Source organism: Vombatus ursinus, unplaced genomic scaffold, assembly GCF_900497805.2.
Source record: "Vombatus ursinus unplaced genomic scaffold, bare-nosed wombat genome assembly UNPS02000749.1, whole genome shotgun sequence".
NCBI classification, from domain to species: domain Eukaryota; kingdom Metazoa; phylum Chordata; class Mammalia; order Diprotodontia; family Vombatidae; genus Vombatus; species Vombatus ursinus.
The window spans coordinates 19393490-19408811 of record NW_020940527.1 but is presented as its reverse complement, the minus strand read 5'-3'; the positions used below and the strand labels follow the sequence as shown (position 1 = coordinate 19408811).

Here is a 15322-nt window from a genome sequence, read left to right as displayed (position 1 = left end):
CACACAGCCTCAGACTCTAGTAGAAGAGAACAAAGCATGCCGGTCATAGCCTTGAAAACAGATTTAAAGCCACTTCAGTCTCTTAGCTCAGCCCTCGAACCCAGACCTCTGCCTAGGGCGTGAATGGGGAACCTACAGCCAAGGACAAGGGTTCTTAACATTTTTGTGTGACATAGACCCCTTCTATGTCTAATAAAACCTAGGTACCTCTTCTCAGAATACTGCTTCGTTACCTACATTCCTAATTTGAGGGAATGTCAAATTTCAGTTAGAAGAGGTAGTTCTTTTCCCTATCCAAGTTCGTGGCCCTGCTGAAATCTACCTACAGTTCCCAGGTTAAGATTCCCTGGCCTAGATTATGGTGTTAACCAGGGACTCTGGGGTTTGGTGTGCTCAGATTGAAGCTATTACCAAGGGTTGGGGCCAAGGTAAGGCAGGGTGGGAGGTGGGATTTTCACCACTTGTGTTTCAGAAGCCAATTGGGAGAATGATATGGCAAGAGATGACAGAGAAACAAAAGTCAACACAGGGAAAGAAAAATATGTCTCATAAAAGCTCATGCTGACCTAAGCTGAAGAGTAGGGCCTAATTCCGTGGGGTGCACAATTCCCATTGAGTTAGATGGTGAATGACAGGGGTGCCTGGAACTGCCTGGCAAAGGACTTTCTTAGTAGAAGTCATAATGAAACCTAAGAGAATTTGGTATGGACAGAGCGGCTGTTGTTGGACTAGAAGCTGGCTCTTGTTAACATCTTTAGATGGGGAATCAGCAACTGGCATGATGCATTGAGAGATATCATTTCTGTCTGTGTGGAACAGGGAGAAGAGAGCAGACCCTAGTGTCAGGGGACTTGAGTTCAAATCCTGCTTCTGACCATTATTGCCTTGTAACTTTGGATAAGCTCCTTAACCCCTGGGCCTCAGTTTCCTTATCTGGAAAACAAAGAGGTTGGAATAGATAGCCCCTGAGATCCCTTTCACTTGGAAATCTGTGTACTATCTCATACTTTCAGTTGTGTTTAAATGCTTGGCAGGGAGGTTTTGAATGTATATCCACCATATGGAGGACAGAGCAGTGCTCTTTGAATCCTGTCTGAAGCAGCTAGGTGGCCCAGTAAACCAGTAGCCCTGGACCTGGAGTCAAAAGATAGGAGTTCAAATCCAGCCCCAGACACTTCCTAGCTGTGTGACTCTGGGCGAGTCACTTAACTTCTGTTTGCCTCAGGTTTTGCAACCATAGAATGGTGGTAATATTAACACCTATTTCTCAGGATGATCATGATAATCAAATGAAATATTTGTAAAGCAATTAGCACTGAGCCTGGCATAAAGTATGTGCTCATGAAATGCTTTCTGTCTTCCCATTGAAGCAATTATGGCTGTCCTTTAATATGAGTTATTTTAAATAGAGAGCACATAAAATTTTGGGAAATAGGACTTTTTATAGATTGTTTCAACCACAAGGAAACATCTCAAAGCTTAGAAAGTTTCCCAGTTAAATCCAGTAGAAATCTAAACCCAGTAGAAAGGGAAATTAATTTTTAAGTTTTGGACTACTGAAAGAAACCTGGCATTCCTCCTTCCTTATTTAATAGGTAAGGTTATTTGTTGGGTGCCACCTGGACAGAAAATACACAAAGAATACTCTTCACAAAGAGCATACAGTCTTAGGGGACATTACACAAAAAATACAAATATCATAAATGTATGGACATGTGCATGCATGTGTGTATGTGTGCGTGTGTGTGTGTGTGTGTAGATAGAGACAACACATTGTGATGTTGTAGAAAACACAATGGATTTGGAATAGGAGGACCCTGGGTTTAAATTACAAGCCTCCTAATATAGTAGACACTATCCATAGGTAATCCAAGATGAATAATTGTTTCTAGAGTAATACTGGTAATAGAAGCAACTTGCTGTAGCAGATCAATGACTGGCATTAGAGCCAGAAAGACCTGCGTTCAAGCTCCACCTCTGTCTTTGTGGCCCCTGACACATGACTTAAGCCCTCAGTGCTCCAGACAATTGTCTAAGTTATAGAAGAGTTGCTCTGCATTTGTAGGGAATATTCCTTACCTGGTATGCCTCATACCAATGAAATCCTAGGTCTAGTAAAACAATAATGGGTGGAGAAGAAGAATTTGTTGTTCTGTCATTTTTCAGTTGTGTCTGACTCTGTGACCCCGTTTGAGGTTTTCTTGGCAAAGATATTGGAGTGGTTGCCATTTCGTTCTCCAGCTTATTTGACAGATGAGGAAACTAAGGCAGACAGCGGTTAAGTGACAGGTCCATGGTCACACAGTTAATAAGTATGAGGCAGGATTTGAACCAAAGGAGATGGAAATGGCAAACCACTCCAGTATCTTTGCCATGAAAACCCCAAATGGGGTCACGAAGAGTCAGGCAGGACTGAAAAATGACTGAACAAAACAGCGTGTGACTCCAAGCTCAGTACCCTTTCCATCTCCTTCATACAAACCCCTCTCTCTATTCCCATGACTGCCTCCCCTGTTCAGGCCTTCACCATCTCTTGTTTAGACTTAGGAGGCGATCTCCAAAGGGTCTTTGTGCTTTCAGTACCTCCCCTATCTAATCCATCCTCCACACAGCTGCCAAACTAATCTTCTTAAGAGACAGCTCCGACTGTGTTATTCCTCAGTTCAAGAATACTCAATGAGTCCCTGTTCCCTCCAGGATACAATATCAACTCTTGAGCCTGTCATTTAAGCCTTTCATAAATGGCTCCAATGTACCACCTGTCACTCTCCTTTAAGTACTCCATATTCCAATCAAGCTGGACCATCAATCAGTAAGCATTAAGACATATGTCAAGCACATTAATAGGTGCTGGATATATAGATACAAAAGGGAGATATCCCTTACCTACAAAGGACTTCCAGTGAGTAAGGGGAGAGGAGGAGAAGAATGATATATTCACAGAGAAGTAAATAAATACAAAACATATATACATACATATGTGTATATCATAAACATATACACATGTGTGTGTATCATATACACATACACATGTGTGTATATGTCTGTACATATATACATACATGTGTGTATACACACACATAAAACAAAGTAACTGGGAGTGGGCAGAGGGTTAGCAAGAAGGAATTCAGGAAAATCCTCTTAAAGGGCAGGTCACTTAAACTAATCCTTGAGGGGAGTTAGCAGTTCCAAGAGGCAGAGATAAGGAGGTACATTTGAGGCATAGGAGATAGCCTATACAAAAATCCAGAGGGAATAGATGGAATGTTCTGAATGGGGAATGGTGATTAGGCCAGTTTAGCTGGAGGTCAAGTGAGTAATGGGGAGTGATGTGTAATCAATCTGGAAAGCAAGACTGGAGCCAGATCGTGAAGGGCTTTAAATTCCAACCAGAGACATTTGAGCTTTATCCTAGAGGTGGTATAAAGGCCCAGAAGCTTCTTGAACTTGAAATGTATTCTCTCCTTCCTTATCTTCCTTCAAAGTTTAGTTCAGACACCACATCCTACAGGAACCCTTTCTTAATCCACATTCGCTAAAACTCTCTTTCCTCCAGTTACCATATATTTATTTACTTATTTTTGCTTTATCTCCCCCAGTAGAATATAATCTCTTTGAGGATGGGGGCCATTTTTCTTTTGTTTTGTTTTGTTTTTCTTTGAATCCAGCAGAGTGCCTTACACAGTAATAAATAATTAATAATTGCTTGGGGACTTGACTTTATGTTGGATTGAAATCCAGTAGCTGCCTCTCTTCATGTCTCTTTTTTCCCATCCACGGGTTGGGTTTGTTTTTTGGGGGGTATTTTTGGGGTTTTTTTTGGTTGGTTGGTTTTACCCATGTGGTTTAACTTTGGCTTAAAGATATCTGATACTTACACCTGGGAAGGTTCGCTTCATGGGTCTCTATCTAGCAATTTGACTTTGTCATCAAGAGGTCATTGAGTGGCTGTACTTCTCCTTCACAAGTAAGCATCATTTTGTATCCAGCTGGCTCAATTAGCGTTCAGAAACCAAGCTTCATGATGTAGCCCAATGTGCGGCCTTTGAAATTCCTCACTGGTCTGAGAATCAAAATGGTAGAAAGAGTTGTCAGCCGCCTCAAGTTGACCTGAATCTATAACTGAAGGGAAAGCCATTTGAACAAATGATTATGGAGTATGACTGTATGTGGAGCTTGGTACTGTCCTGCAGATGGAGAGGAAGTAGAATTAAGAGGAAGGGAAGAGGACAGCAGAAAGACTAGAGCCAGCACACAGGAGTGAGTTTGAAATCTGCCCGGAGATTCTGTTGTACTTGGAATGATCCACAGAGTGGCTTCTCTTGTCACCAAGCATCTATCCAGGCCGGCTAGGTATCTTGCCAGTCATTGGGTGGCCGCTGCTACCTGCAATTCTTCTAAACGCTTTTGAGGTCATCCCTGCTTTGTGTGGGGCTATCTCCATAGCCCTGTGACTGCTTTACAGAGAGATAAGAACTGATAGGATGGGTCAACAAGAAAGAGTCTCTTCCTAGATGTGGAATTAGAAAACAAATCAATGAGAAGGAGTTTGGGTCTGGATCCTGAGTGATTCCACAGTAGCCAGACATAGGGTGTGGATCAGCCCTGCAACAGCCAGTCAGTGAAGAAGTGTTTACTGAGAGCCTATTTTGTGTCAGGCACTATGTGAGGTGCCAGGAATACAAAGACAAAAATACAACAGAGTGGGCCTCAAGGAGTTTATGTTCTGTCCTATGCCCGGACGTGGTGTGAGGGATACCAGAGGGCAAGAAGAAACAAAAATAGAAGATGGCAGGTCCTGGGGAAAACTGGTATTCCACAGCAGTGAGGTACAGTGTGCCTTTGCCCAAGTCACTGAGCCTTAGTTCTTCCATCTGTAAAGAGAGAGAGGGTTGTGCTAGATAGCTGAAGGTACCTTCTGATCTGTGGTCAATTGATACTTGTATCCGGGCCCTCCCTTTTCCCCTTCTCCCATCATTCAAGGGAAAGCTTTCATTACATTTCTAAATATATCCCCCTTTAAGCAAATCTGATATGTAAACATATTCATAAGATCATAGCTTAAAGGGACCTTGGAGGTCATCCAGTCCAATGCCCTCATTTTACAGATGGGGAAACTGAGGGCAACTTGCCCAAAGTCATATAAGGATAAGTGGCAGAGCCAAGATTCAAACTCAGATCCTTTGATTCTAAAATCCATCATGTTTCCCACTGCTGGAAGGTTCATATTTACCAAATAAATAAATGCGCTGTTTTTTGTTTCTTATCATATAATTGCTTTAAATAGTAAGCTAACTGCCCCCCCCGGAGGAAACTTTAGATAGATATGCAACTTTTCAGGACGGTATTGTGTAAAATAAGATGCCAAATAAGATACCAACAAGATGCCTCAGTAATCACATCCTATCAAAGTTCACATGCAGGAAGTCAGGCCAGAGAAAAGGCCTCCCTTTTGCTATTCTTAAAGCTTGTCTACAGCACAAAAAGGCCACATGGGATCAGAAGACCTAAAAGAAATGCTCTCCGGGTTTCTAGGAGAGCCAGTTTGTACCTAAAAGCTCAGGGGTGTCTTGGGTTTCTCTCTGGACAAAGAAAGCAGGGAAGAGGTTTAACAATGAGTCAGTCATCTCAAGGGCCTGTCCTGGCTTGCCAAAGCTTTCCTGGTTTTAGAGCTTTGCTGAAAAGACTCAAGTCATTTGGCTCGTCAGTGATGTTAGCTCCCCTATAGGAGGAAGGTAGGACCCAATGAGACAGTAGGCTCTCAGTTTGGGATCTTTGGGTCAGTAAGAATGAGCTGCCACTTTGTGCCAATGCTTTCTATAAGGTTTTTGAGGTAGGTAGTGAGACTGTGTGAGGTTGTTGGCAGTGGGAGTGAGTTTTAAAGCTGGCTTGTCACTTACTTGTAGGTGTCCTTCAGAAAATCATGACCCTTTGTAGCTAGATGCTACAGTGATTAGAAAGGGGGGGAAGGAGGAGGGATACTTAGAAACAGGAAGTCCTGAGTTCAAATTCTGCCCTAGACACAAGCTATATGACTGACTTTGGACATGGCCCTTAACCACTCAACCTCCATTTCCTCAACAATAAAATGGAGATAATAGTAGTATCTACCTCTATGGGTTGTTGTAAAGATGAAAGAAGCTGATATGTACATTGCTCTGTAAGCCTCAAGCACCATATAAATGTTGTCATTGTGCTCTTATCATTTACATTCATTCTCAATGGGGATGATACAAGAATAGTTCTGAACCCTCTCATCTCCTATTGCTGCTGGAAGAACTACCCATGTCAAAGATGACTGCAAGAAAATGAATGAGCACAAATACAAATGTAGTGTGTGAGCTGTTATTTTTTTTTGATGAGTGAGGGTTTATTACAAAACTTTCACCATTGTGTAGCACATCTGGTTGCATCCAGCTGTTTAGTGACAAGTGCCCTATTAAGTGCTGGGCCTCCAGAAGGCCTGCAAAGAGCAACTCCTGCCCCCACCCCCAGTACATCCACCACCTGCTGGTTCATGCCTGAAATTCCTTTAACAAGGAAAAGTCTCTTTCACGGCATCATTAGAAATGAGGCATAAAAGATTGAGGTTCCCCAGAGTACTTACACAGTGGCTTAATTTACACAAAAATCTGATCCAGTCTAACCCAGCAAATGTGTATTAAGTGCCTACTATGAACAAGGTGCTGGGGCAGGAGAAGAGAAAGTGGATTCCAGAGAGAGTTCAGGTGTGAGAACAGAAGGGAAAAAAAAAAGCCTCCCCTTTGAAAGAGATAAACCTGGCATTGGTAAGATACTAGCAAAAACAAGCAAACCAGAGGGCTGCAGCTTGACCTGGGACTTGCTGATGATGTTCATCCTTCTAGAACACTAATGACATCATGAGGGTGATGTCTTGACTTGCACGTGAATTGGAGTCAAGTGAGGCGGAGATGTGCAAAGTCATCAGCCTCACTCTCTCCTCCAGAGTCATCAGTCCAGTGGCAAGACATAGGTCAAGGTGATTGGCAATGGCCCCGGAGGCAGTGGGTGATCTTGGCCTTTCTAAGTTAAAGTCTTTCCCAAGTCTCAGTTTGTCTGAGGCTACCATTCACCTGGAGGAAGCTGGGGCACCTGCCAGGATTCTCACCAAGCCTCCTTGTTAACCTAGCTTATTTCAGGCTTTCCCTTTCAGTGTTATTTCATTTAACCTTTGGCTCCTTTCTTTTTATGCCAGGAAATGGTAAGGATGCCGTTGAGTCAATTTACCTGAACAGAAGAGCTAGGTTGAAGCCAGAGCTAATAACAGTTGGCCTGGCTCGTGACCCCTACCCTTCCCTAATTTTTGGCAGCAATTGTGAAATCATTGAGAGGATCATTTCCAATGATTCTCCAACCTCTAGGAGTTAGATAGAATCAGAATTACAGACATTTTTAGAGCTTGATTGAATCTCTGATGTCTCATAGAACAACCTTGTCATTTCCCAGTTGAGGAAACTGAGGCCAACTACATTTGTGATTTCATTAATTCTGTAAGGATTTATTAAATTCTTACTGTTTTAAGCTTTGTGAGAGCTGCCAAGCATAGAGAGAAAAAACCAAGTCTCTGTTTCCAAGGAGCTTATAATAGCTAGCATTTTAAATTTTGCAAAGTGCTTTACATATATTATCTCATCTGCCACAACAATCCTGAGTGTTAGGTGCTATTATTACCCCCATTTTACAGATGAAGAAATTAGGGCTGAGAGAGATCAAATTACTTACCAGAGTCACATAGCTGTGACACAGAATCCAAACTCAAGTCTTCTTAACTCTACTTCCATAGAAATGAAGCTTAATAAATCTTAATACGCTAAATGTATTGAAATAGTTATAAAAAGTTTTTAAACAAGTTCACAGACCCCAGTTTCAGAACCCTAGTACTTGGGGGACACAACATACTCCCAGATAAGTAAATAAAGGATATATAAAAAATAAATACACAATGAATGGACGTGGGGAGGGAGAAATTAACAACAAGGAATTAGGAAAGGCCTCTTGAAGAAAGTCATATTTGAGCTAAGGGTTCTGAGAGGCTGATGGAATAGTTCCTTTTGGCTTAAGATACTTATGAGAGATCTAGTTCAAGGCTTTCAAAAGGCAGTTGGTGATTCAGGTCTCAAACTCAAGAGATTCCTGGTGTCTCTTGTGCAGAAGAGGTTGAAAGAACTCTAGGAGGAGGGAAGGAGAGAACATGTACATACAACGGTGTCTTTTAGGCAGGCCATTTTGTCTAGAGGATAGAGTATGTTGGCAGGGAGTAAGTAATGTGAAATGTCTGCAAAGAGCATGGGGCCAGATAGTGAAGGGCTTTAAAATGGCAAACTTATGAGCTACTATTTTATCCAAGTAGCAACAAGAAGCCATTGAGATTTTTTGAGCCAGAGACTGACTGAGATTTTCTTGAGCCATAGTCATTTGGAGCCAGTTGGCGGGGTAGGACATTCAGGAATCACGAGGATCTAACTCATATGTCTCTCAGTCAAACTCCCGTCTTGCAAGGAAGAGCTAATACCTATCTCAGAGACTGGCTTCTTCAGTTTCCAGGATTGAAAACCCAAGTGACTCCCACTACACGTTTAGTTTTTTGTTGTTGGTTTTTTTTGGTTTTTCCCTCCAAGTGTGGTTTGGGTTAGAGTTGGAGCCTGTCTGCCACTTGAATGGAGAATGTGCTACTTGGTTGTTTTGTTACCACAGAGGAAATAGAGCGGCGTAATAACCATTTATTCCTTGTTCTGACATTCGCCGCAGTCTGGAGCTAAGAGCTGCAGCCTCACCATGGATTCCCGTAGCACGGCTTGGAGGTCAAATGCAGAGACCACTGGAGATGTTTTCCCTTCCTGTGTGTATCCTCTACCTTCCCTTAGCCCACTCTATGAACCCTATATAGGAAAATCAGGAGAGGGTCTGCTATTGTTGGCCCCTTCTCCCTCTCCAGATTGCTGACAGCAGATGGGTTTTCCCCCCTGTACACAGCACAGTGGCCCTAAGGATTGTTTATAAAAGAACTGGAGACCCAGGGTGCATCCCCTCTCCCCAGAAGATGTGGGGCCCATTCATCTTCTGCCCTATGTGGCAAAAGGAACACACAAATGGGACTAGTCAGTGGTTGGGGCTGAGCTCGGAGCAAGGCTGGGTCCCTGGACTGGACTCCAGCTGCCCTTTTCTATTAGCATAATGAATAGTTTTCAGAGATATAAAAGGAAAAGAAGAAAAAGAAAAATTGCTTGTGGAGGCAAGTTTATAGCTGAAGGAACCCAGACTCTCTCGACCACAGCTACTTACCGTGAAACCTTGAGAGGAATCAGCAAGGTATAAGCTCCATCATCAATTTAGAGTCTGAGTCTGCCGCAGGACAAGCTGCCAAGGCCTATTTTACAGATGGAGAAAATGAGGTCGTCAGCAATTAACTGACTTGTTCAGCATCATATGGTCAGTAAGGGTCTGAGATTGGATTTGAACTTAGGTCTTCTTGCCTCCAAGTCCAGGGCTCTAACCACTGCATTACCTCACTGCCTCTAAATTTACCTTTCTTTGTATCTCCAGTGCTTAGCACAGTGCCTGGCACATGGTAAGCTCTTAATCAATACTTCATATACATAACTCTTTCATTGATATCCATCAGGGGTCCACCTGGGGTCCACAGACCCCTAATGGGTCTATAGATAAGAGCCTAGGGCAAGGCATTCGTGGACTTGGATGGGAAAAACATGCCATCTTTTATTTTCACCAGTCTCTGACTGAAATTTAGCATTTCCATCAATTATTCAAAAGCTTCATTCAGAGGAGTTGAGAATAGGCTTCACCAGGCTAACTACAGGGGCCCATGACACCAAAAAAGGCTAAAAAACCCTGCGTTTATCAAATTCAGGGGGCTTTTATGTCTTTTCTCTTTTGGAGGCAATTGGAGTTAAGTGATCTGCACCAGGTTACAAAGCCAGTATGTGTCATAGGCAGAAATTAAACTGAGGTCTTCCTGACCCCAAAGCTAACCTTCTCTCCATTCTGCCTTATTGAGAAAAAAATCTGGAGCACCTGGAGTTCACGACTCCCATCTTTTCTCCTTTTGGCAATTGACATGAATATTCACCCCACAGGATAGTTCTGAGGTTCAAACTTGGTCATCTGTATAAAGCACTTTGTAAGCCTCCAAGTATCATATAAATGTGGGCAATTATATTCTAAAGATTATTGTCCTACAGATGTACAACTTTGGCTCAGGCTTCCAAAGCAGGCATGAAGTACCATCTTGTTTATGGAAAAGCTCTTGAAAATGCACTAAGGGGAGTGGCCAAAGCTGAGGTTTTTGTTTTTGTTTTGTTTTTTCCTAGAACATCATGATGGTCTGTTTGATATTTTTTGATTTCATCAATATAAGGAATTCCTAATTCAATTCATTTCAAAAAGTATTAATTAATTGCCGTTATATGCCAGACCCTGAACTAGGTGATAGAAAGACAGAGAGAAAAATGAAATAATCTCTATCTTCAAGGAACTTCCATTATTCATTTCCCAGTGTGGAAATGCCTTCTACCAGTGTAGAATAGCCACTCAGTTCTAAGTTATCATTTTTAGGTTAAATAATTTGCCCATGGTCACATAGCCAATATGTGTCTGAAACAGGGTTTGAACTGAGGTCTCCCTGCTCCTGCCACATTCCAGAAAAACCAGCGTGATGCGTTCCCACTGTAACAGTGACTAATTCCTGATTAGTTTTCATTAACTATTGGCTTTTTCTGTCCCCAACAGGGAAGGTGCATCAACTTCACCAGAGTAAAATCTGATGGCAAACCGACTTCCTTCAAGCAGCCCCCAAGACCACCCCCCAGCCACGAGAGCGTCCCCCTCAACAATGCCTCCCGGGGCCCTCCTCCTCCTCCATCGTCTCTTCAGCCTCCTTCCAGACAGCTGCCTCCCGTTCCCCCTCCTGCACGGCTGCCCCCAGGACCCCCACCATCCCGCCCACCTCCTCAGCCTGACTTTTAAAACTCCAGAGGAACCAAGATTGACAAAACTGAGTTCTTTACTGAATTCAATATATTTATTGAGTCTTGGTTTACAGTTGAAAAATATTGGAATTTGTTGCTGGTCAGCAAAAAAAATTACCATGTGTCAATTTACTATATGAAATATTTTTATATATCACATACAGGAGTGGATTTATCAGTAGATAAATCCAGGTATCTGTCCTGATGTATATGTGGGTACCTAGGTCCCTATATGTACCCAATTAAGTCATTTATATACCTGGATGACTCATCCACTCCTAATGTTTCCTCATTATTCACAACTCCAGAATAGAGTATTCAGAAATTAACAGGGTCTGCTTTCCTTGGAAGAGTCAGAAAAGCTCTTTGATCTGTGAATGAAACAAACACTTTCTCCTTCACACAAAGAGAATTCTTCTCTCCCCAAATCTTTTCAAGTCAGTCCCATTGACCCACCCTTCTCCATTGTTCCACATACCCAGTTTCTTTTGGCATGATCAAGAATTCTTCTTATGACACGGGGCAGCATGGCCCCATGTAGGGTGAATTGGATGGTATTGCTTCTGCCCTCTCTCCAATTACAGAGATATTCATTCAAAGGATCTAAACTACATCCAAGGTTTCTACTTTGATCCAATCTGGCCTCGATCCACAGTCATTTTCAATGCCATTGGTGGTGGTTAATGAAAAAAAAAAGAAGCAAGCCTTTTCCTTGATCTTTGTCATTGGCCATCTTGAAAGAAAGCAGGCTTTCTGGGAAAGGATAGCTGTCTGTCAGAGCACATTACCCTCATAAGTGTGCATGTGTGTAAAGGGGAGTATGCCTGGTGTTGCCCCATGCATACAAATATACCAAAACTTTCTGACGTGGGGTTGCATGCAGTAACTCAGGAGTGGTCCAGAAAGGGAAAACCACAGATGAGCTGCATCCTGTCATCCCGAATGAATCTTGATAAGTTAAACTTCCTAGTCTGTATATTATATTTATACCATATCAGAAGGAGTTTCTCTGCAGGGCAAAGTACAAATCTGAATGTTTGGTTTTGTTTTTGTGTGTGTGTGTTTTTAGGCAGTATTGTTTGTATTAGTTGTGTAGTTGTAGAAATGATAATGATCTCCCCATTTTTTTCTGTTTTGCTGGTATGGTATGTATATAATGTACATGCACATGCTATTGGCAGGGGCATCTAGGACAAACCGACTTCATGCCTTCAAATCACCATGTCTGTGAGTCATTATTTCCAATGGAAATCCCCACTTGCAGTACAATAATCCACCCTTACAATGGGACTCAAGATTGTCTCCTCTTTCTCTTATTTCTTCTCTCTTGGTCCCTACTACCACATCCTTCTACATCCAAACAGCAAAGCCTGGCTAAATGGGATTGACTCCTTGTCCATTACATTCAAATGAGATATTTGTAAAGCACTTAGCAACATGCCTGGCACATAGTTGGCACTTAATAAATGCTCGTTCCCTTCCCCGCCACCCATTTCAACACTCAGCCTAAGCTGCACTGATTGGGTTCCTATCACCTCCCTCCTTCCTTTCCCTCATCTCCTCCTGCATAGTTGCGTAAGTCTAATTTACCTACCAACCTGCCTCCCAGTCTTGTGAGAATCATTCTCCATTAAAGGAGGGCTTGCTTATACAGGACATTGGATCCCTTGGAGAAAAGTTATCTAAATACAAAGTGATAGAACGTTAACAGGGCTGAGGGACCACAGGATTGCCTCCATGCTGCTGGATCCCTGAAGTAGGGGTGCAGGAAGAGGAGGGGAGAGACCCCAATCAGAACCCCAGGATGTCAGAGCAAGTTGGTAATTACATAGCAAAAACTTTGCTCGTTGCTTCATGAATGATGGTACAGTGAAATGAACATTGGTTCTGGAGTCCCCCCTCTTGTACTCACTATCTGTGTGACCTTGGGCGAGTCAGCCTCTCTGGGCCTCAGTTCCTTCATCTAAAAATAAGTGAGTTGGCCTAGATGGCTTCTGAGATTCCTTCCAGGCCTAGATCTATATTCCTGTAAACCGCCCACCCTCATATACCTGCTTTGCCTTTGAATTTGCCGAATTACAGGTATTTCACTCCAGCTTCTTAAAATTATGAACTTTCATTACTTTTGCAGTCAGAATCTCCTTGGTTTTCTCCAAAGGATCAATCATGGGATTAATGCTGGCTCAGAATTTCTAGTCCACACACAAAGTTGTCTGGACAAATTCAAGGTTTGTTCTAACGTACATCTGACGTTGAATGTGCCCTGAAGCCCTTCCAGAATGTGGACCTGCTTTTTCAGGTACATATCAGAACAAATGTTCTTCTCAGACCCTCACCCAATGACAATCACAGAGACAGATGGCCTGGGCTAACAGACAAAGCACCAGCCACCGGACCTAGAGGCCTGGGTTCTCTCACCCTGGCCTTGTAATCCTGACATGGCACTTTTCGGGGCTTTGATTTCTTCTCAAAATGGAAGGGAGCCATAGTTGGCACTTGAAGATTCGGTTGGTAGAACAGTGTGGGCTTTAACATTCCAAGGCATCCCTTGCCCTGTAGTCAGAGCATTTGTTAGTGGGTGTTGGGGCATGAATGTATTTTTCATAAGGAGAGCTCCCCACCTGAATGGCAAGGAACCTACCTGGTGGGTTCTGATAACAAGCTGTAACCCATTCCCATGGCATTTGCACTGTCTTTAAAAAAAGAAAAATCATCCCTATGCCTTATTTCCTGTTATTCTTCATAGAATGTGATCCCTAACTTTGGAGTTTTGGGGGGGTTAGTTTTGGTTTTTTATAAAAAGCAACCCCTCCCCCTTTCTGTAAATATTGATAATTTTTTTTTACATGGAGGAACAGAGCATTTTTGCTTTACTGCTGGACAGTTAGAGTAATTTATTACAAAGGGCTTATGGTGGATGGCTTCCAGGTGGCTCAGCATACCATGCATGCAGGCAAAATCCAGTATAGTCTAAAGCGGCATGTTCCAGGTCCTCCGCAGTTATGGGAAAGGCATGGGGAATGGGGAAGACCATGGTATGTTCTAGTATTTGTAGTTTATATCAGTCTATGCTTATAAGTAATGCCTAGCACAGTAGAAATAGAAAATCCAGAAGATTCATTCATTTAATGCTTGAAAAAAATAGATAGGAAAGGTTGGTCCTTTAGGGATAAGGGGGAAAGGTTATTGTGCAGATCACTTCAAGAAAGAAGTATAAATTCTCAAGATAAAAAAGAAATGAGAATGGGATGTCAAGCTGAACATTGGAAGAGAAGAGTTGTTGTTTTAAAGTTTGGGACTTTTAGGAGGCAATAGAAAGTGATTTACAGAATGTCGTTGGTCTGAAAGGAAAGTTACATGTACCGCTTTCTGAAGTTAACTGTTTCCACATTAGAATTGTGTAACTGTTGAATGTGACATGTGTCTGCCATTCATTTCTGTGAAACTCTGTGGCAACAGGACCACAATAAAATGTGGGAAAGTGTATCTGAAATCCAATATTGCAATGTAACATATTCTTACTGATTAAAAGCCAGCAATAAACCTGTTTAAGAATTAACTCCTGGAATGTTGGGTTTTTAAATTATTATTTTATTTTAAATCACATTAGAGTGGGAATAAAATATAACATTCATCATTCTGAGGCTCATAAAGATAGGAATTACGCCTTAACAGAGAAGTTCAAAAGAAACCAGGCTACAAATAACAGCAGAGTGACACCTTCACTTGTCCTTACTGCTTGTATAAATATTAAAGTAGTACAGGGAAATGGAAGACCAATATTATTGATGTGATTCAGGGTTATTTCCTACCTCACCTCCATTTTCTCTCCCTAGACCAGGGTTCTTAACCAGGGGTCTATCTGTGGATAGATTTCAGGGGCTCATGGAACTTGGAAGAGAAAAAAAAATCACATTTTTTATTTTCACTAACCTTTAACTGAAATTAAACATTTCCCTCAATTATGATTTTTTTTAAATTTCTTGTGAGAAGGGCCTTGTAGATTTCACCAGACTGTCGTTTTTTCTACCTGGTTTGGGAAGTACATCCTTGTAAAAAAAATACAAATTAAATCCCTAAAATAATGATTTACACTCAAGTTTGATGAAAACCAAATTCTTATTATAAGAGGACCATTGAAAAGGTCTTTATGTGTTGTGACATCTTGTAAGAAATCTTAAAATCTTAATGTATGAATAGGAAACACCCCTTTGTAACAGACCTCATTCTTTGGGTTTCATGATGAGTGTATGTCATATGCCCATCACCAAGGGTCATCATCTGACTACTTGAGTGACTTCCTTTCCCATTGCCCT

The 15322-nt window shown here is 42.0% G+C and overlaps 1 protein-coding gene across 1 annotated transcript in view; it reads left to right on the top strand.

Annotated features, from left to right (window-relative positions):
• The window catches only part of ANTXRL (ANTXR like), a 96825-nt gene extending 82260 nt beyond the window's left edge, over positions 1 to 14565 (top strand). The window contains exon 18 of the mRNA XM_027860352.1: positions 10768 to 14565. Within this exon, the coding sequence (XP_027716153.1) occupies positions 10768 to 11004 (237 nt within the window). The 3' untranslated portion in view covers positions 11005 to 14565. The remainder of the gene's footprint in view (positions 1 to 10767) is intronic.
• Positions 14566 to 15322: the final 757 nt, after the last annotated feature.